Consider the following 21,535-nt stretch of genomic DNA (forward strand, 5'->3'; position numbering starts at 1 on the left):
TTAGCTTGCTAAAAGTCAGTCAATAGTCATTTATGAAAGTATTCATTTTCACTATCTCCCGCATCCATGATGCTTAAAATTAAGTAATGGTGACCAACAAAAATGGCATTTCATAAAACATGTGTCTTTGGTAATGGATTGACAGAGGTAAACTAAAACTCCTTAGTCCCTAATATTATGGTATAGCCTGCATTTAATTCCTGGCTCTAGCTTGCTGTTTTTTTGTTTATTATGTTTATTGTCTTTGATATAGTGTGTTGATGAATGTGTGTTTATTTTCTTTTATTGTGCTTTAATGGATGTTATTTTGTTGTATTATGTTTTTTATGATTTTTATGATGGCAGGACCCCCTGTGGCTGCAGCTGGGCAGCCACTGTCCAGTCCTTTATAACCCTGTAAACACTGAAGTATTTTGTTTTGACATTGTGGGGCATACATACAGTATGTTTATCATCTTTCTTGTTGGATTATGATTATGTAAGTTCCCTTATTTGATTATGTTTTTGTTTATCGAACTTTGGCTTTTCTTAGATTAAAGATTCTGTATAACTGAATGGCTTTGTTTCCTTGTGTGGTTTGCCTGTTTAGGCATATCCCTTTTCATTCTGTTTATTTTGGCTAGAAGTTGCATTTTTCCATTTGTGAGATTTTGAATGTAGTAGTAGGGTGTTGTACCATGTTAGCCATTATGGATACAATGAGGAGTCAAGCAAAGTGACATCTTTTATTGGCTAGCTAAATAAATTGCAATATGCAAGTCAGGCCCCTTCTTCAGGCAGTTTATAATCTGTTTGTAAGTCGTAATTACAAACTGCCTGAAGAAAAGCGGCCTGAGTGGCCTCAAAAGCTTGCATATTGTAATCTTTTTAGTTAGCCAATAAAAGATGACATTTTCCTTGACTTTTCATTGAGATTGTGATTGTAAAAAAACTTCAGTCTTTTTGTTGGGACAAAAAGCCAGCTTCTAGATTTTTGGGGTATGGCTCATATTGATAAAATGTCTCAGTACACAAGTGAGACCTATTCCTGGAGGCAGACACCTCAGTTTTAAGTTTTGAGAGCCCAGACAATTATAACACTTAACAAGCAGAGTCAAACAACTGGATAAATGTTCATTATATGGTTGAAGAAACTATAGATGAAAATCTGCAAAATTGAAACTTCTTTATATTTATTTCTACATAAAGTCAGCGTGAGAAATATCCGCAACTGCTAAATAATATAGTTTCTACCAATACACCCAGTCACATATGTTTATGGGCCAGTGTCCTACAATATGCAGGCAACAAGCCTACATTAACCCTGGATAAAATCTGTAAAGTGGGGTGAAAAAAAACATGAAAACAAAAAAATAAATTAAAAAAAACAGAAACTAGAAAATAGGAGAAGATCCTGACTGTAAACACGACTACTACCCTATTTCTTCGTAAAGTCACAGTGGAAAAGCAACAAGTCTAGCCTAAACACTGATCTATTAGTTCAGTGTAAATGATGTATTTGCCAATATGTTTTAGCCACATTAAGTGAATGAATCTTTCTTTGTTCCTGCTAAAATAATGATTAAAATAACCAACACCTACTCAGCTGCTTTCCATTGATTGCCTAATCGTGACCACCTTAAAGGCCATGTGACTTCCAGCTATCACTTCACTTGTAGCTCCTGTACATGTGTGAAGATGAAGCTGTTACTTCAAGTGGTGCTGGATCTCGTTACAGGTCATCAAGCAGTTTGTTTCTGAGCATTCACTGCAGGCTTATAAAAATCACTCGGCTGTGTTGAGAGCCTCTGCCCTGCACAGCTCTTGGCTAACAAAAACCTAGCAGAATTGTTTTAAATAAATCAATAGTCATTTATACAGTGCTGGATACTCATGAGTGGGCCTTCAACTCTGACCCCCTGTTTATAAATCTGAGATGTGTTTGAATGCAATTAGAGTTTACCGCTTCCATGGCACTTATTAAGCAGAAGAATGCATTCTCTGTAAATTGTATGAATAAATAATAACAAAGCTTATAGACTGTGAAAGATTTCAGACTGATCCACTATTCATTGACAGTGGCAAACTACAGGGGGATCTCAGAGGAAGGGTGGCTTCTGTAAATAGGGTGAAGGTCGTCTGACTTTTATTTGCTCTTCTGCCCCTAGGTGGAATGGCTGAAGAATGAAGATCCCATTGACCCGGCTATGGACTCCAACTTCCTGATCACTATTGACCACAACCTGATTATCAAGCAAGCCCGGCTCTCCGACACTGCAAACTACACCTGTGTGGCCAAAAATATTGTAGCGAAGCGACGCAGCACTACTGCCACCGTCATTGTATATGGTAATCCTGCAAAGTTAACTGCTTCTTAATTGCGTCTCAAAAAATAGTAACATTACTCATAATTAATGTTGAGTTTCTTACCTTGGAAACTTTTATCAGGACATCTTCCGAGTCTAAAACAGAGGTGGAGATTTCTTGGGAAGGTTGATGGAGATGGCAGCTCGCTTTTAATACTGGGCCCAGAAACAGTATCCTTGGACACAGATAGAGTATTATGGGAGGCAGAAGAAGAGAGTGATTATAGGGGGCAATGACAAGGTTGGGAGACATGAATGATAAGAAAGGAATAGAAGGAAAGGGAGTAAAAAAGTGAAGAGGAAAACAGGACAGCTTTTGAGCATGGCACTCAGTAAATAAATAATTAAATGACAGTAAGTAATTTTGGTGTCCAAGGCGACTGCCTCCCACATACATTCTGTGCTCTACTGTCACAGCTCGGTTCATCTTATGATGAGAGAACTACTCTGAAGGCGAGGACTTGGCCCTCTGATGTAGGCTTCATTACTAAACAAATTTGGGGGGTTAAAAGTTATTTTTTGATAGGCAAGGTGGCATGGGGTATAGTACTGCTATCTCAAAGTTCTGAGTGATTGGGTTTGAAACTTGAGGTTCTCACTGTGTCTCTGTGGGCTTTTCACTGGGGCACTATGGTTCTGCTCCACCATCCCAAAGGCTTGTGAGAGTTAATTGGCAAGTTGAAATCTAGGGAGAAATCAATTGGGTTGAGAAGATAGATAGATAGATAGATAGATAGATAGATAGATAGATAGATAGATAGATAGATAGATAGATAGATAGATAGATAGATAGATAGATAGATAGATAGATAGATAGATAGATAGATAGATAGATAGATAGATAGATAGATAGATAGATAGATAGATAGATAGATAGATAGAACTTGCTTCTCACTCTACTTTTCTGTTTCCAGTGAATGGTGGCTGGTCCACTTGGACGGAGTGGTCCCCATGCAACACCCGCTGTGGACGAGGCTGGCAAAAAAGGACCCGGACTTGCACAAACCCTGCTCCCCTAAATGGAGGCTCCTTCTGTGAGGGTCTTCCATATCAAAGGATTGCCTGTGCCACCATGTGTCCAGGTATTGCCCTTGAAGAGGCTCTTTTTTTAGCCATGTTTTTTTTTTTTACACTGAACAGATGCAGAGTCATAAAATAAATAACACAAGATGAACACATTTGCAGTTGGTTACAGTACTGGGGGAACAGAAAAAGTGGGTCTTCAGAAATACACTAACCTGGCAAATGTGAAATTCAAAGTAAATACTCCATATAATAAACAGAAAGAGAAAGTCATTACCTAAAGCATCTTAAGGCCTGAATTCCCATTTCTCAAGATAAGGCTTAAGTGACCTTTTGATCCTAATGATGTCTGACATGACATCTTTGGAGATGAGATATGGATGCCCATTGTCTCAGAGCTATAATCCTTATGATCCCAGACCCAAATGTTAGTCCTGTACATCTGAAATGTTGACCCCCATCAACACTTTCTTCACTGGCCTTCTCTTAACTCCAGCCGGTCATATTGTTAATTTACCTAGGGCTCCTTTTTAGTGGAGATCTTGACCATCATTGTGGCTTCTCTAAATATTATGGGCAAGTGTTTGTTCTTCAAAAGCAGCATTTACTTTGAAGTTTTTTTCCAAATCTTGTGCATAAACAGTGTCATCCCCATTCCCTACTGTTCATTTGTTAATTAAGCATCCATTCGTAGATGATTGCCTGCATGCTGAATCACCTATCACTACATTTTGAATGTCAGCCCCAGGTTCTAGACACTCTGCATTTTGATCTGCTCCATCTGGCAGTTTCCCAGGGTGGTCTTTGACTGCTGTGTGTATTTCATAGCAGTCTGGGGATTATCAGAGACTTCCTGTGGTCAGATATTAACCTTGGGCTCTCCTGTGTGTGTCTCCTAGTTGATGGTGGTTGGACTGAGTGGACTAAGTGGTCGGCCTGCGGCACGGAGTGCACACACTGGCGCAGTCGGGAGTGCCAGGCACCAGCACCCAAAAATGGGGGCAAAGACTGCAGCGGTCTGCTCCTGGAGTCCAAGAACTGCACTGGTGGGCTGTGTATGCAGAGTGAGTACAACGGATTGCGTAGGATCATAGCAAGGCCTCTGGGAGGCAGCTGAAGAGGGAGAGCCTACAGCCAGATAGACAGTTTATGTAGTAGAATTGAGAAGGAGCACAGCTTGGAATGAAAACCAAAAATGTGAAGTCCAGTTACTGGCAGAAGAGACAGCACGTTCTGGTTATGGGGTGTGTTGCTTAGGGCAAAGCAACAGTCAGTAAGAGCAGTCAGCATCAGAAAGCATTGTTCTCCCATCATCCATAAGCTGATTTCTCAATGGGGTGGAGAGCTGTCTAGAGCCTTGACTAGTCAATGGTTCCAATATATCATCCCATCCTCATTTTTCATTCCTTTATTTGGTTTTGTTTTGTTTTTGTTTTTTTGTTTTTTTCAAACAGATAAAAAAGTTTTTAATGAACCTATTAACCATCGTAAGTTTTCATTTCATTTTGTTTCTCATGTCTCACTAACATGCACCACTGCTTCCCACGCTAACACCATTTCTGCTTGGGCAGGGCGTGCCTTGGGAACAGCCTGCAGCCATCTTTACAGAATCAAGCGTTTCTTCTTTTTTCTTTCTTCTGGATGAAAAAAAAAAGAAAAAAAACTAAGGCCATATCTTTTTGTGGCCAGAGTTCTTTCTTTCTTTCTTTCTTTCTTTCTTTCTTTCTTTCTTTCTTTCTTTCTTTCTTTCTTTCTTTCTTTCTTTCTTTCTTTCTTTCTTTCTTTCTAACTGCTTGCAGGATCATCAATAGTGCATAAGTAGATGAGTGTCTATCACAGACGAGATATGTATATAGATAAGCTATGCAAAACATCCCTACATCCCTTTAGCTAAGCTGCTTGATGGCCGGCTTTGGGTTGCAGCACTTGGGGGGTTTATTTTGGAAGGGTCATTTACACCAGAAGTGTCTAGTTTTCAGAACCAAATTCTAAATGGATGGCATGTTGTCAGTGGCTGGGTTAAAAATTAAATATGGAGACAAGCTTACTGCTTTGTTATAAGAGCTGCCAGCTTTCATTCCAACTGAGCTCAAACCTTAAGTCAAGCTTAAGTCAAACCTTAAAAACGGAAGTTCAAGAAATGGACCTTTTGCTGCTCTGCATTAGCTTTCATCTTGTGGATTTCTTTTCCATGAAGCTAAAGAAATTAATTAATAAATGTTGGTCCCATTATTTAAATTATTGCAAAGTAGCAAAGATGGTATCATGTATTATATGGTAATGCATCATCTCCTGGTAAATAAAATTGAAACGTACGAGTACATTAAAAAGAGATAAAATCCAAAGTGAATGCAAACACATTCCACTAGTAATTCAATAAATATATATTGATTGACAGACAAAGTAGCAACTTCTTAATGAGCAGACACAGGTGGAATTGATAATGCACCAGGAGCCTCTGCGTGCGATGCAGTGATTTATGTCCGCTCATTGTGCTCTTTGAAGAGCTGGGGCGCATTGTCGGGAATGCTTGAGCTGCCTGTTCAAATGCTAAACTATATGCAGTTCTTATCATTAAAAAGAATAAACGCACACCTTTGCTGTAATCCACAAGCCATACCAAACACACCAGCATCTTCTTCAGCCCATAGGCTGAGAGCATGAACAGCTTATGCAGGAAATCTAGAAAAGCAATAAACTCAGTTCAAGTCGTCGTAGGCGGTTGCCATAAGTTTAATTTGCCTTTCATTAACTGAACTGCAGCAAATTCTCCTGTTCTCAGGTTTACAGTGTGAAATCAGGTAAAGGTCCACATTATATATTTTACAAGAATTTATTTATTTATTTAGTTGAAATTTTTTTGCTAATTTTTTTTTTTTTTGCTTATTTGCTTATAAATGGAATACAGGAGAGGGAATAAAATAAAGTGAGCTCATCCACCCCATTTCATTGTGTTATTTGCCTCTATATGGGCACAATAAATGTAAGAATTATTTTTGGTAAGCTCCATTTAAATGCTGAAATTGAATTTGTAACAAGCACAGCAAAGGCACAATATACAACTCTGAGAACTTAAGCATCGCCTGAGTTTGCTAACCTCTCTTTGAAAAGACGGACTCAAGCTGGTGGGTTAGTTCTGGCAGAAATAGAATAATTAAGCAAAAATTCATCAGATTGTTAGGAATTTTCCTATATCTAAAAACGATTAGCCAGAAAACATACTGATGCTATGGTACTCCATGCCTAGGACTGAATAGCATTGAATCATTCACAAGTCGAAATTTGATCTACATGAGTTTTATACAGGCACAAAGTATACATGTATGTTTGATTAATGACATATCACAGTGTACCAAATGCCAAAAATATCAAATGCCTGTATGTTATAATATGTCCAGTCACTCAAATGGGTGATCATAGTGTTGAAACTGGCCCAGTGTAAGTTATTGTGTCCTGTCGATTATGTGGTTTAAGTAAATGAATGAATAACAAAATTGCCACTGGGACAGGCCTTAGTGTTTTGCCACCTTGAAAACCGTTTTGAGTGGTTTTGGAAATTAAGAACATAAGAAACATGGAGTACTACAAAACATGGATCTACTACTCATAGTTAATGTTATGTAACAAGCATCAATAAAGTGGTTAGTATCTCTGTAATGTGACCTACTAAAATAACCTCTCTTTGGGATGGTCAGAGGTGGCTTAAGTGAGACATGTTTTTCCTGACATTGCCTGCTTCAGTATATAAGACCTGTGAGTCCTTCACACTCACAAGTAATGTTACCAGTGTATCAAAGGCTCTTAATATGCTACACTAAACAGAGCTGAATAAACACTTCCCTGAGGCTTCACATGTTTTATTAAGCCCAAAAGAAGGTCTTGTTATGCAACAACATATGAGTAATAAATGTTTTTTTGCAGCACCCAAACTAAGTGTTACCAATTGATTTTAAACTAAGTGATTACTAGGTTTTTGAAAAAACATCTAAGAACGTCAATTTCCTCCTTCTAAAATACAGATTTTGCTGGGAATAGGTAATTGGTGTCCTTTTTAATTCCTGCCTTGACACAAAGTTAACAAAATAACTCGTCACAGAGTATTGATCAGTCATTTGAGCATTACAACACCTAGATCCTAAAAAGTAGACAGATTCAGACCATCAGCATTGTCATATGGCATGAGCCAGGCCATTGGGCAGCACTCCTTAATCATGTCGCCAGGCCTATGACTATACTGTTTGAATCAAATAATTCCAAAGTTCAGTTTTATATGCAATACAGCATTAATTCCTCCATCATACCAGTTCTAAATGCCTGTGGATTGGAGTGGGTGTCTAGATTTTTGTTTGATGTCCTGCTACCATGGCCAGTTCTTTGAAAGCAAGAATGCTCAGTGATCACTTAAACATGACAATGTGCTTGCATTGCTTCTGAGACCTTATAGTCTGATAATACAATACGTAGAACACTTCTGGTGTCAATGCTCCTTTTCTGCTTTGGTTTTTCCTGATACTTCTCAGTAAATATTCATATATAACATCACTGGGTGTTTGTATTGTGCTTCTCAAGTAATATTTTTGTAATATTCTAATCTTGGGGGTCAGTTTTTAAGGTTGGCTTGATGGAAGCACTTACAAGTTAATGGGGTGATGGTGTGTTTCTAGATGAAAGCTTTTTAATATGCTCTTTCCCGTCTTTTTTATTTTAGGCTTGGAATCCACTGGCGATGTAGCACTGTACGCCGGCCTGGTAGTGGCTCTTTTTGTATTCTTAGTGATTGTGATGGCGGTTGGTGTGGTAATTTATCGACGGACGTGCCGCAATTTTGAATCCGACATCACAGACTCCTCTGCAGCCCTCACAGGCAGCTTTCATCCGATCAACTTTAAACCACGGCACGGTGAGTGAAAGGAAGCGTTTGTTTAGGGTGTGCCGTATAAGCAGTAGATGAGCCAAGGTGGGGGCCACAGCAGATAAATGGTGTCATATTTTTGGCTCAAGGTGTACATGACGCTACTGACACCTGAACCTGAAGTCATAGATGTTTCTGGTAATTGGGGTCAATTGGAAGCACCAAACAAACTGAGAAGAGTTCAGGAGAGTCTCCTCTGGTGGGTCTTCACTTGTGAATCAGTGACTATAAAGACCAGTATTGTCATAAAGATATGTTTGATGACAGGGAGGGAGAACACAAAGTATGGAGTAATTAGAAGGCAACCTCTGCTGACCTTCTATGTTAAAGGGGCACTTACACTGTCTGTTCAGTATAGTGGCTACCTCACTTTCTAATTTCCTGATACTACCAAACTCCATTCTCCATTTCACCCCCTGTTAATCTTTTATTGTCTTGGGCCACTTTTCTCCATGTCAGAATCGAGTCAAGGAACAACCAGATTAGAGCACTCTCTGGTGGCTGCCTAGTGTTGCTGCACTTTGAGACTACTTCAGACTTTAAAGTGCCAAGTCTCCAAGGCAGCTCCCAAGACTTCTAATTTTTGCTTTGAGTATATTGGCTCATAGTGGATCTATTACCCTGAAATAATTGTACACCTGCCAGTCTTCCATAATTTGTCTTCCTGGGCTAGAAGATGAGACTCCCATGGCGTGAGTTGAGGTGTTGGCCCATAGCATCCTAGGGAGAATTACAGACTTCCTTCCAAAATAACATGCTCAGTCTTTCAGTCTGGTACCCTTGTATGATTTAATTTCATTGAATAATTCCTTAAAACAATACACCAGTTTATTGCAGCCCATGAATGCCCAAACTGGTGAGCACATGGACTTTCCAACTTTTAGACTGGTTTTCACTTACCCTTTCCTGTGTCACCTGTGCATCATTCCCTACCCCTGTTAGTCCCAAATGGAATATTTATAAAAGGTTTGTATCATTTTCTTATAAACGTACAACTGGAATGGATTCACAAATGTAATTTTTTTCTCAACCTAAGACACAGTTTGCAGCCATTTGTTTTTCTCAACAGACAACTCTCACCTTCTGAACACCTCTCTCCAGCCAGACCTAACAGCTAATGCAGGACTGTACCGAGGGCCTATGTTCTCACTGCAGGATTCAGGGGACAAGATTCCTATGACCACCTCACCCTTGCTAGATCCCCTGCCCAACCTGAAGATAAAGGTCTACAATTCATCAACAGTGTCATCTCTGGGATTGCCCAATGGTGACCAAGTCGGCGAATTTTATGGTCAAGCAGCTGGCACCTACCCAGGTGGGGGAATCAATAGCAATCAGGTTCGGGACAGTGAAATAATGAACATCAAGAACAAGGCACTTAATTCATCCCATGCCCCACCCAGGGAAACCACCACCACCGTGAGTGGGACATTTGGGTGCTTAGGAGGCCGACTTTCTATCCCTAACACAGGTACTCACATTTTTAGAGCGGTTTTGTTTCTTGTGTTCAGTAGCATATCCAAATAAAACTTGAAGCTATGCAGTAACTTTTCAAATTCAGTACCTTGTTTCTCTTTTTCTGTTCAACAGGTGTAAGTCTCATGGTGCCCCAGGGTACCATTCCTCAGGGCAAGTTTTATGAGATGTACCTCATCATCAATAAGCATGATAGCACTATGTGAGTCTTCACACTTCTTTTCCTTTTAAGATCCTGCAGTCCCTTTTTTCTTTAGGTAGACCCTGTGGCCACATATTTGACTGTCACATTGACCTTGCTCTGTTATACACTGACCCTATTTCTTGCTGTGAAAGGACTCCACTCTCATTTACTATCCTCTTCTGTCTGTCAAGCATTGCCCCAGGGTATGTAGCATGTCCTGCACTATGCTGAGCTCTTGAATTTAAGTCACTCAGACACTCTCTTCTCCTGTCTGGTCTTAGGTCGTCCTCTGCACCCCTCTTATCGGACTCCGTTTTTGACACTGATCAAATATGTATGCATGCTCTATCTGAAGCTGCTCCAGTCCTTATAATTTGTAGATGTGTTTCCCCACTTGTCTGTAGCTGGTTCAGATAGACCTCTTCTCACTGATGCATTGGAAAATGTGAAGCAGTGAGACATTCAATGTCCTTTAAGTGTATGTATTCATCCATTATCATCTTGAGGGAAAGGAGCCTATCTTAATGACATGAGGCACAAAACAGGAGCCAGCTCTGGCTATGGTGCCCATCTAATATATGGCATGCTCTCACACACACGCCCAACCTCAGGTATTTGAGACCAGTTTAGAGTTGCCACTTAGCCTATTTCACACATTTTTTAGGGTGTTGAAGGAAATCCGCACAGGCCTGGTCATGACCCCAGCAACTCTGAAATGAAATCAGCAGTTAAGGCAGTGGATGGGTGAACAACGAGCCAGGGCTGATAACTACAGTATGAGAGGGGACCCAAAAATTCCTGGAATCTGTCAATAGCACTGGAGTAGTGTGTAAATACTGACTATGCCACTAGTTATCATATGCCTACAGGCTTGTTAGTCAGTTGCCGAGCGTCATCATGCTGATTTCATCAAGTGCGTAATTCTGACATTTATTCTACAGTCATTCACGTGACTTTACTGATTTTTTTCGCCCAAGCCAAAAAAAAAGCACATCAGGTCATATCGAACATCATGACAGCCATGACTTTGTTTTTCAATATTGACGGATTTGTTAATAAACAGGTTGTTCCCCATGAACAGACTGTTAACCAGCAGCATTATACTGATATGCTGAGGCATCTGTGGGGAAGCATCAGGATAAAAACATCCAGAGCAGTGGCGTATGCATTTTGCACCATGACAGCATACCTACACACACCACATTGTCAGTCAAAGACTTTTTAACCAAAAACAATTTGGTTGTTGCTTTGCAACCCCTGAATTTGCCAGATGCCACTCCCTGTGACTCCTTTTTGTTCCTGAAATTCAAATTGACACTGAAGGGAAGATGATTTTGCTATCGTGGAAGAAATCCAGAAAAAAATTGCAGAAGGCTCTAAACATGGTAACATAAGATGAATACAGGAAATGCTTATAGGAACGGGAGAAGCACTGGGACAAGAGCACTGCTTCTCAAAAAGGAGAATTTTGACGTTGACTGAAATAGAATTGCTGTATAATAATGATTCGGGGAATTTTCGGCCCCGAGCGCCGTATATTTTTCTTTTTGGATCAAATGGTTAACTCCAGTGTTGGATGACTACAGTTTTTAATTTAAAATAAACTCTACACATCTATGTCTTGCCATGAGGCTTTTCATTTACTTATTTCTGCTATCACTTCCGTGGATTCAAATGAGGCTGAAGTGTGAAATGGGAAAGGGAATGGGAAAGTGCATTGTTCCTTTCACATTTGGTGCACAAAAGTGCATTCACTCATAACTAAGCTTTTATTGTTCTGTTTTGTCGATTGGCCTTTTAAATACAAGCAGTCTGCATCAAACAGGGCTAGGTGTGAGTGATAATGAATCAGCTCTTTCTCTATGGGTGATACAGTACGCTTAAATTTACTCGTAAGGTGTTTCAGTGATAAAATAGACATATTTTATGCACAGCATAATAGTTTACATTTTATCTATACATTAATCGATTTGTTGAATCCACTTCATATAATTTTAGGGCTTTGGTTGAGAAGAATGTTTTATATTGTATGTAATAACATGAAACATCACTAAATTCTTTTAATACTTTCAGTCGTCTCAAGTGTTTTAGAAGACACCAAGCAAACTTGTGAGTAATGCCAAATCAATTTACAGAATATGTTGCACATAATGAATCAACATTGCATTAAAATTTGACTTTAATGGTTAAAAAATAAAAACATTTAATTGTTTGCCAACTCAAGTCTACAGCACTGCTTCATCTGTATTCCGTCATATTGCTTGGAGGTGAGAATGAAGCAGCGTGCCTTTGAACACATGAAATAAGAAACAGATCGCTAGAGTCCAACACTTTGAGATAACACCTCCACACATTTCTTTACTTCATATATTTCAAAAATGAACAACAGAAAATTTGGTAATTTTGAATTACCGAAAATTAATTCATAAATGTGTCAGCATTCAATTTACAGGGTCCACTGTGGGAAGTAGAATTAAGGGTTTTAAAAGAGTTTTAAAACAAGGTGATAATGTTGAATCTGCATTTAAGGGGAGCTGGAGATTATCCTAACCTTGTTAAAGTATATATTTCTGAAAAAAGAAAAAATAGAAAAATGATTTAGGGGTGCCAGTGCTGACCTAAATGGGGTAATAAGCCCTGTGTCACCAAAGGTGAATTTTCCCTTCTAAAGGGCTTAACTAACTTAACTAACTCTCACTAAGAAATCAAACATCATGGATTGTGAGACTGAAGATGCATCTGAAGAATATCTGTCTAACAGGATAAGTGTAAGATGTAATCTGAAGTATACCACTTGAAGCTACACATTTTCGGGCCTGGCCAGCACATGGAAAAGCTTGGGTTGCTGTGTAAAGGCTAGCAGGGTACATTTAGCCTGTGATCTGAAGGTGAATCCCAATGTCCCAGTGCAGTGATGGAAACACTGTGATGTAAAAATGGCGCCATCCTTCAGATACGATGTAAAACCAAAGGCCTGACTCTCTGTGGTCATAAAAGATCCCTGGGCATCTTTCATAAAGAGTAGGGTGTATCCTGATGTCCAGGCTAAATTGCCCACTCCGGGCCTAGTCATTCTGGCGCCCTCATCATCCAATGTGTGGTTAGCATACTGGCACAAAAATGGCAGCATTCGCATCATCCAGGTGGGTGCTACACATTACAATACAATACAATTTATTTTTGTATAGCCCAACATCACACAAGAAGTGCCGCAATCGGCTTTAACAGGCCCTACCTTTTGATAGCCCCCCAGCCTTGACTTTCTAAGACAAGGAAAAACTCCCAAAAAAAATTCTAGTAGGGAAAAAATGGAAGAAACCTTGGGAAAAGCAGTTCAAAGAGAGACCCCTTTCCATTTTTAAAATCTGGCAAATATCAAAAAGTATTTTTTTTCACCTATAGCTCAAAGCACCTTTGGGGTTTCCCATAGCAGCCATAGTGAGTCCAGTTAAACAGTGCATAATGACTGTTTTGTCTCGTCATCACCAGGAGCTGCTTTTCTGACATGCTATTAATCAATGCCCTTTATTCCCTCCATTTCAATACCCCATATAACATACTGTAGCTTCTAAAGAAAAGATGTGATAGTTCAAAAGTGTTAGAAGTTACACACATCTGTCCAGCCACACGTCTTCAATTCAAATAAAGTTTACATGGGCTGAAATTTTACAAGCTGCATTGTGTACCAGGGGAAAACAAACAAGTTAATGCACACACCTTTGCACACATGCTGGCAAGTGTAGAGTCACAACCTAACCTAACCGACATCTTTGGCATATGTAAAGAAAAGGCCACAGGGACACTGGGAGAATGTACAAAACCATAGAAACATCATACATGCCTGGACTGAGACCCAGGACTCTGCAGCAAGTAAAGCAGTTAAAAGAAAAACAAGCTAGTGAGAACTACAATTAGAGAACAGATTACATGCAAAGCATAAACTGCCCCTTATTATAAAAAGAGCGTATAATGGAATCCTGTAGCCCCCATGCCTTCCAGACTCAGGGTTGACCACTTTTGTCTTAACACATGAACTTTTGTCCTTTTTCTTAGAGGGTTACGTATAAACATTAACTAGGCTAATTTTTATAGTGAGGAAGCAATTTATAATTTTTTCAAGTAAATAGCAATGGCATTTCTTTGGATTTCTGTGAACAGTTGTTCAGCACACCATCCTGACAGGGCTAGTGCTAGGGTTAGGGAATGCTAGAAATGTGGCAATGAATGCTAATGCTCAGCTCATGCTGTTTTCTCATTTGGGGGGTAGCATTAAGAGCATCCACAGGCCACTACATCTGAGCCTCCTTCCACACACATTCACATTCTGTCCAGGGTTAGGGGTCAGGGTTAGGGAACTCTCTCTTCCCTGGCTTTTAATTGATTGAATTAATATTTCCATTCCTTGTCATGCACTCCATGTTTATACCTGTCTTTTACAACCATCATTATTCTTTCCAGTTTCTTTGAATACCAAATAATCTCTGATCCTGTCCAATCCTACAGGCTACCCTCGGAGGGCACACAAACACTTCTCAGCCCCATGGTGACATGTGGCCCCACTGGGATGTTGCTTTGTCGTCCAGTTGTCCTCTCCCTACCACATTGTGCTGACCTGGCCTCCTCAGACTGGATGGTGAAGCTGAAGACACAGTCCCATCAAGGCAATTGGGAAGTGAGTCATTTTAGTTACCATTTCCAAAATAATTTAACTAATATCCTAAGAGGTGTTTGGTGAAGAGAATGTGGTGATTATTTGAATTGTGGCTTGAACAGATTCCAAATTTAAATTAACACCAAGTACAGCGAACTAAATAAAATAATACTGTTTTTCTTGAGGTTCTGTAAAGTTTAATTTCCTCTTGGGGACAAATAAAATCTATCTATCTATCTATCTATCTATCTATCTATCTATCTATCTATCTATCTATCTATCTATCTATCTATCTATCTATCTATCTATCTATCTATCTATCTATCTATCCATCCATGAAAGGATACAGAGTGCACGCAGTGCAGGATTTACGTATAAGCTACACAAGCTATAGCTTAGGGCCCCCGCCTTCTTGGGGGCCCCCAAAACAAATTGTCCGATTGAGCAATTGTCATATATACTTAAATATACTACAGCATTATTTGTCCCAATCAGGCCCGGCATTAGGCATAGGCGAAGTTGGCGACCGCCTAGGGCCCCGGCGTCCGGGGGGCCCCGGATCGACTCCTTGGTCTAATTTTCACGCATTTCACAGAGCTTCCAGGGGGGCTCCGCCCCCCTCAGGGGGCCCCTGGACCCCCCTTTCGCCTAGGGCCCCATAATACCTAAGACCGGGCCTGAGTGCACGTAGTATTATTTATCATAGTGTACACATGGTGGGAATAGAACAAATATACACACATGTGAGTCTGTCTAGTCAAGGGTTAGAGTTCTGTCTACCAGGAAGGGTAGCTGATCCACTTGCCTATCTCAATTTTACCTTCATCAGTCTGTTCCTACTGGCACCTTATGATCTCTCTTATTCCCCTGGTTTCTCTTCTTTCAACCAGTTAAGTTCTCAACTCTCAGTACCATGCCTCAACTATAATGCTCACTGGTCTGATACCCAAAACATGCATTTAAACCTTAACCAGGAACTACATCTAGATAAAGGAATGGCGTATCAAATTACAGGATCTGTCCTGCTAGGACTTGCCTTGGTGATCCCAGGCATCTCTTCAACTCCGTGTTCTCCTAAAGAGCTAGGCCTGTGCCAGGTCACCTTTCCATAATAAAAGGGAGCAAGAATTCATGTTTAGATCTACCTACTACTACTTTTCAGCTTGGGGAACTTCTGATCTGTTTCAAATTGTCCCCCATTGTCTTCCACCCATCTGTGCAGTCTAGGAGTAATTGATTTCATGATGTTGTGACAAAGCTTCACCTATTGGTATAGGTCTGGTGTTGCCAGTGTGCAATCCTCTTATAGCCCAACCCCAGTTCTGCAATATATAAAATCAGTTATGCCTGCCTGCAAGCTCTCCTTCAGAAATGCAAGATGTGACCAAATGGGGGCCATGTTAAGCTTAAAATTACAGGTTGGTATTTTAATGGAATATAGCAGATGAGCTGAAAATACAAGTAAACCCATTGCCAATTATAACACACAGCTTGTGTTACAGGATGCAGAGAACATAATAAGGGTGATTATTTTTATTTTGTTAATTACTAAATTCTGTTCAGATTGCATCTTCTGCAAGGCCACTTACATGATCAAGAACTATTCTTTGCAACTCTTTTGAATAACTGGCCCTCAGGCAGGTTAAATTCCTTGCTTAGAATCAGAGTCAGGGATTCATCAGATATCTTAGGTGTTCCAGGTTAGGTGTATCAGTCACTAGACCACCTAATAATTTACAGGAAAGGAAATTTGACTAGCAGAATTGTGTTTTTTCAATACTTTATAGGTTTGTAGCATCATTATTTTCACATAATCAGAGTAAAATTAACTTCTTACTTGCATGTGCTAATCAACATGCAACACACGAGCAAGAATAGTGAGTAGGATCAAATGGAAACTATATTCCTTATCTGACAAGCATCCAGACAGCAGTGATACTTGGATACCCTGTGCCAATTGATTTATTTGTATCAAAAGAACCAGGATCCGCTGTGATTTTTTTTACCATAACTTGATCCTCCAACTGGCATAAATCAGCATGAACCAAGACTACCAGACCAAGTGATGTTTTTCCTATCCTACAACTGTTAGTGTTGCTAAGCCCTTCTTATTTTTTCACTGCACATAAGTTTGTCCATGTTTGAAATCTCTCAGGCCTCTATTTCTGTCCAATTTTGTTAGAGATCTGCAACTTCACCTCCTAAAATCTGATATTGTTGTCAGGACCATATTGTTACCATATTAATATTTGATAATGTTATGATTTGATAATGATATGAAGGCAGTGCATCTAGTGCTTGAGTAAATAGTCAGGAAGGTCTCAGGTTCCTCCAATAAGCACATCACTTATCCTGCTGCTGGTTATGTTATTTTGCTTTTCTCAGGGTTGTGCAGTAGCTCAGTGGCTAACCCGACTGGCTCACAGATCCAAGACCCTGGGTTTGATTCCTGGATGGTCATTCTTTATGAAGAGTTTGCTAATTGATCCCATGCTGACATGAGGATTACTCCAGACTTTAATCCCTTATCCCTAAAGAGGCATCATCAGGACTGATTGTGTTCATAAGAATCCCTTATGAAAAATTTGAAATCACTTGAGGTTTTTTTGTTTGTCTGTGAAAAAATCCATAAAATATGATATACTGTTCTACTGCTTGGGTCTAGCAAGACACTGAGCTTTTTGCAATTTCCTCCTACTTTCGTTCCAAAAAAACTCTTCATTTTATTCCATTTTTGGTCCACATTTTGTGGTTGGAAATTACACCTGTGAAATAAGGAGTAAATCTATAGGTGTCTTCAGAAGAAATAATCAGGAGGTCTTGAAGTTGTGCAGGGCACATCAACTGACCCCGTGGGTTCATCTCCTAATGGGATTCGAGGGGTCAAAGTTACTTAATTTTCACAAAACTTTGAAAAAGTGGGGATTGGTAATATAGGCATATGGAGTGTCATTTTATGCTATTTCAAGGTTGCTGAACATGAATATGAAAATATTTTTTAATATTTGATCCTTTACCTGTGGTCCTAGCTCTCTCAAAAGGCTGAAATGACAAACTTAAACACATAGGAGATCCTTTCAGGCTATAATGGTCACCATTTATTAATATGGATTTTTGATCCTTCACTAGAGATCTCACCCTGTATGAACCTCTTACTAGATGGTACAAACGACAGAATTTTATTCCAAACGAGTATAATTAGACTTTCCACATTTAATTTGAAGCACACATTTTAATATTTTAAATATTTGACCTAACCATTCTTGTTTATTATGTACTTCTACCTCACAAAATAAATCATTACATTTCTTATTAACATCCTGAATTAGGGCAACTTATGCTAATTCAGACTTTTTACTGTGTCAGATTTTTCCAGAAGTGTGTATACAGTATAGCATGTGTGGTCATTCAGGGTTGGCTCCTTCTTGTAAGCAAGATCAGAAATTTGATGAATATGGCACTGTGGTTTGTTATTCACCATACAAATATTAAGTAAACCTTTAAAGCCTATTGCTGATTGATGAATACACTGCAAAAAATGAAATCTAAGCAAGTGAAAAGTTTTTGTATCAAGTGTGATGGACAGCACCCATAGCCTGACACCCTATGCAGGATGGACACTGGCCTATTACCTCTACAGAAGATGCCAACACTATGAAAAGTATGTTGGCATCCCGGTGGGTATGGAGCTGAAACAGTTACCTGCCTGGGAGTCCAGCACATTGAAAAGACAAGGGAAGATGATGGGATGTGACTATGGTCTTGCCTAGTATGATAGAGGGCAGCACGTGTGGCCTCAGTACCCAAATGGACACTTGCAGGGCATGCTGGGAATTGTAGTGCCGTGGAGCAGCCCTGTTAGATTCCACAGGTGACACCAGGAGGAGCCCTGGGGATTTGTGGTCCCTGCTCTTGATGACTTACGCTTGACCCAGAAGTGCTTCTATCAGACTGTCTCCTAGCACTGGAAGTACTCCTGGATCTAAGATAAAGGAAGCCACAAGACAGATAAGGCTTGCCTGGAGGAGTAGAAAGAGAAGGAAAAGGAGAGTTGTGTTTATTATTGCGAAGAAGCCTGTTATTGAGATACTTTATTATAATAATCCTTTTATTTGAACCCGGGACTTGTGTCGTTGTGGTCGTGTCTAGGGTTTGGGGTGCTGTAACACCCCCCTACTGGTCACACAAACTATTATATCCTGTTTTCCTTATTGTAAAATCTATTGACTTATCAAGACATTTCTATTTAAGATTATTTAGCATATTTTAAGAAATCTTGTCAAGTAAATTTTGCTTACCCCATTGACACTTTTTTACTAAACAAAAGCATCACAAATCCCATTTCAAGTTTTGTTTTTCTCTTTTTTACATATGCATTTTTTTTGCAGTGTATTAGTGACTTGTAGATTTATAACTTGCTTTTCTGTTGGTCAATGAATGACCTCCTGTGTTTGTCTTGTAGACCTTTTAGACCCTTCTGATCTCATAAACATTGCTGCTTGCTTCCATTAGACTCTGGTTGTTTTGATCACCCAAAAAAATGATAAGCAGCACAACAGAGGGTGCTATATATGAGTAATGTGACTCATTTTATAATTGGAGACGCAAAAGCAGAATTGGCAAATGGCCACTGGCCAAACATGATTCCCATTCTTCCCTAGTTATCTGTCTCCTGGGAAACAAGCAGTTAATCTAGAAATGAAGCATTTTTGAATGTCTATGATAAAGTGTTGTACAAATGTCAATTCCATGCATCAAGACCAAAAAAAAATGCTATAAAGTGTAAAGTTCCAGCGCCACATTCCAAGTGACTGTGGAAGTTAAAAGAGATAAAAGAAGCCATGTCTGAAAGCTTTGCAAGCGGGTGCTTCAGAGCACGGCGTGAACTTATTTCCTGGGAAACACGTCTCTTACAAGCTCTAACAATCTCAGAAAGCCTTAACAATGTGTGCTTTTTCAAACAGGCGCTTTGGCATAGGGCAGCAAGCCATCTTTATTGCCTCTTTAGAGCTGAGCTGCTTCCGGCCACAGTCATTTTTATCATTACTGTAATTATTATTCGAGGCTTCCTTTGCACTGGCATGTTGTATAGATAACTGGATCTAATCTATTTGATGTGCTGATCCCTGCAGCTATTAGTTGCTTTAAATGAAATTGCATTGAAGTGATATTAAGTATTTTATCAGGAAAAGAGGCTCTCTGGGAGATTAAATGTGTTGTTTGCTGGGGTGTGCCAGTGTCTCCTCTTTGGTTTTGTTTTATCACAATTAATTCAGATATACCATCGGTAAGCATGTTGATTACTGGACATTACATTGGCATCGCTGTCCGCAGCTAATGCTAGCCTTAAGAACAGAGGTAAAAACACTAAATTCCTCTGGGAGAAATTGGTGGCCTGTTTCACATTTCTTCGTCAGAGCATTTACTCAAGCATAGCTATCCTTTCATTTTCTTAATTCACTTAATCCAGTTTATAGTTTTGAGGAATGAGCTTTCACTACAACAGTGGGTCCAAACTTGAAAGGGCAGCCAGTTCGTCAAAGAGCCCACTCACTGACACGGGGTCAGTTTAGAGTAATAGAACAACTGAACATGCGTGTCTTTGATATATAAGAAGAACATGCAAACTGTATGCAGTGAGTAGTCCTCACCTTTTAGGGTTGTTTTTGAAGCTCAACCTCAAATACAACTAACCAACAGTATTTTAGTTAATACGCTCCGTATCCTGACAGATTTTGCTTAGTTGGTAAGCACAGGACATGTAAATATAAATCAATGGGCAGAATTACAAATCATTCATCTGTTATATAAAGCAGATAAACACAAGTAAGGGAATCTTGGATGGGACAGAAAATTCTGTGTCCTGTGGTCAGATAAATTATCAGAAAAATAACATGACATTCTCAAACCTGCTTAATCCAACGCAGTCTTGCAGTGGGCCAGAGCCCATCCTGGTAACATTAAATAAATGACCCCCTCACGCTTTTAAGCCCCCTCATTAAGTTACACAAAGTGCACTGCAACCCTTGAGTGGTCACAGATTGCCCCCCATGATTTTAAAGATATAAAGGGCAAGCAGTAGATCTCCTTTACAACTTTTTATTACGTTTTTGCTTAACAACTGACAAAATATATGGTAAGTCTGGCAGTTAAGTGGATAGCATTGCAGCCTCACACTTTCAGGGCCCTGAATTCAAAGACTATAGAATGTGAAGTCTGCGTATTCCCCTGATATATTTTATCTTATTTTTGCTTCCACATCCCAAATCCATGCATGTTCAAGCCATTTCTATTTGATCAAGTGTGTGAATTCCAATGAAGTAGCTTACGATCCAAGTAAAACTACAGTAGACTTCCAATCCCTGTAAACGAAGAGGTAAAATTAAAGAAAAACATGGACGAGCTGCACAGTCTGGCAGCATTGCAGGTCCATAGAGATTCAAACCTGCATTTGTCTCTTCTTTTTCAGGTAACCACACAACGGTAGAAGACTTATAGGCAGATAGATTTTTCTTGTTGTATAGTTCAACACTTGTGTTCAATCTGTTGCCTCTGACAAGTTCAGTATGAAAGTACAGTTTGGCCTGCCTCATCTGCAAGTATTTGGTTCCAGGACCCCCTGTGCAAAAACTGCAGATGCTTGGGACTTATTTAAAAGGATAAAGGCGATTGCACATGAGGGCGTTTGCAATGGGACTGGGGCACGCCATCGGTAGCATCAGCCAGCGCATGTTGTTTCTTGTGTGTATTTATCAGGCAGCACTGCATGCAGGAATTTCAAATGCTCTTTTTCGTTAATTTTCTAAATTGGTTTGTATATTTTCAAACCGTGGATGGTCAAAACTGTGGATGCTAACTCCACAGATAAGGCGGGCCAACTGTATATTAAAAAAAAAATTGTCAAGAAGTTAAGGGCCTACCTTTTGTTGTATCTTTCTGTGTTA

The 21,535-nt window shown here is 39.6% G+C and overlaps 1 protein-coding gene across 3 annotated transcripts in view; it reads left to right on the plus strand.

The window, feature by feature from the left end:
- The window catches only part of unc5b (unc-5 netrin receptor B), a 318,628-nt gene that overhangs the window by 246,936 nt on the left and 50,157 nt on the right, over window positions 1-21,535 (plus strand). Inside the window, exons 5-12 of one of the 3 annotated variants that reach the window (XM_028795196.2) lie at window positions 2,148-2,328; window positions 3,260-3,427; window positions 4,268-4,432; window positions 4,823-4,855; window positions 8,077-8,268; window positions 9,350-9,751; window positions 9,871-9,958; window positions 14,444-14,612. In XM_028795196.2, coding sequence (XP_028651029.1) covers window positions 2,148-2,328; window positions 3,260-3,427; window positions 4,268-4,432; window positions 4,823-4,855; window positions 8,077-8,268; window positions 9,350-9,751; window positions 9,871-9,958; window positions 14,444-14,612 — 1,398 coding nt within the window. The remainder of the gene's footprint in view (window positions 1-2,147; window positions 2,329-3,259; window positions 3,428-4,267; window positions 4,433-4,822; window positions 4,856-8,076; window positions 8,269-9,349; window positions 9,752-9,870; window positions 9,959-14,443; window positions 14,613-21,535) is intronic. The other 2 variants (XM_028795197.2, XM_028795198.2) reach the window with 2 other exon arrangements.

Source organism: Erpetoichthys calabaricus, chromosome 2 (assembly GCF_900747795.2).
Source record: "Erpetoichthys calabaricus chromosome 2, fErpCal1.3, whole genome shotgun sequence".
Taxonomy (NCBI): domain Eukaryota; kingdom Metazoa; phylum Chordata; class Cladistia; order Polypteriformes; family Polypteridae; genus Erpetoichthys; species Erpetoichthys calabaricus.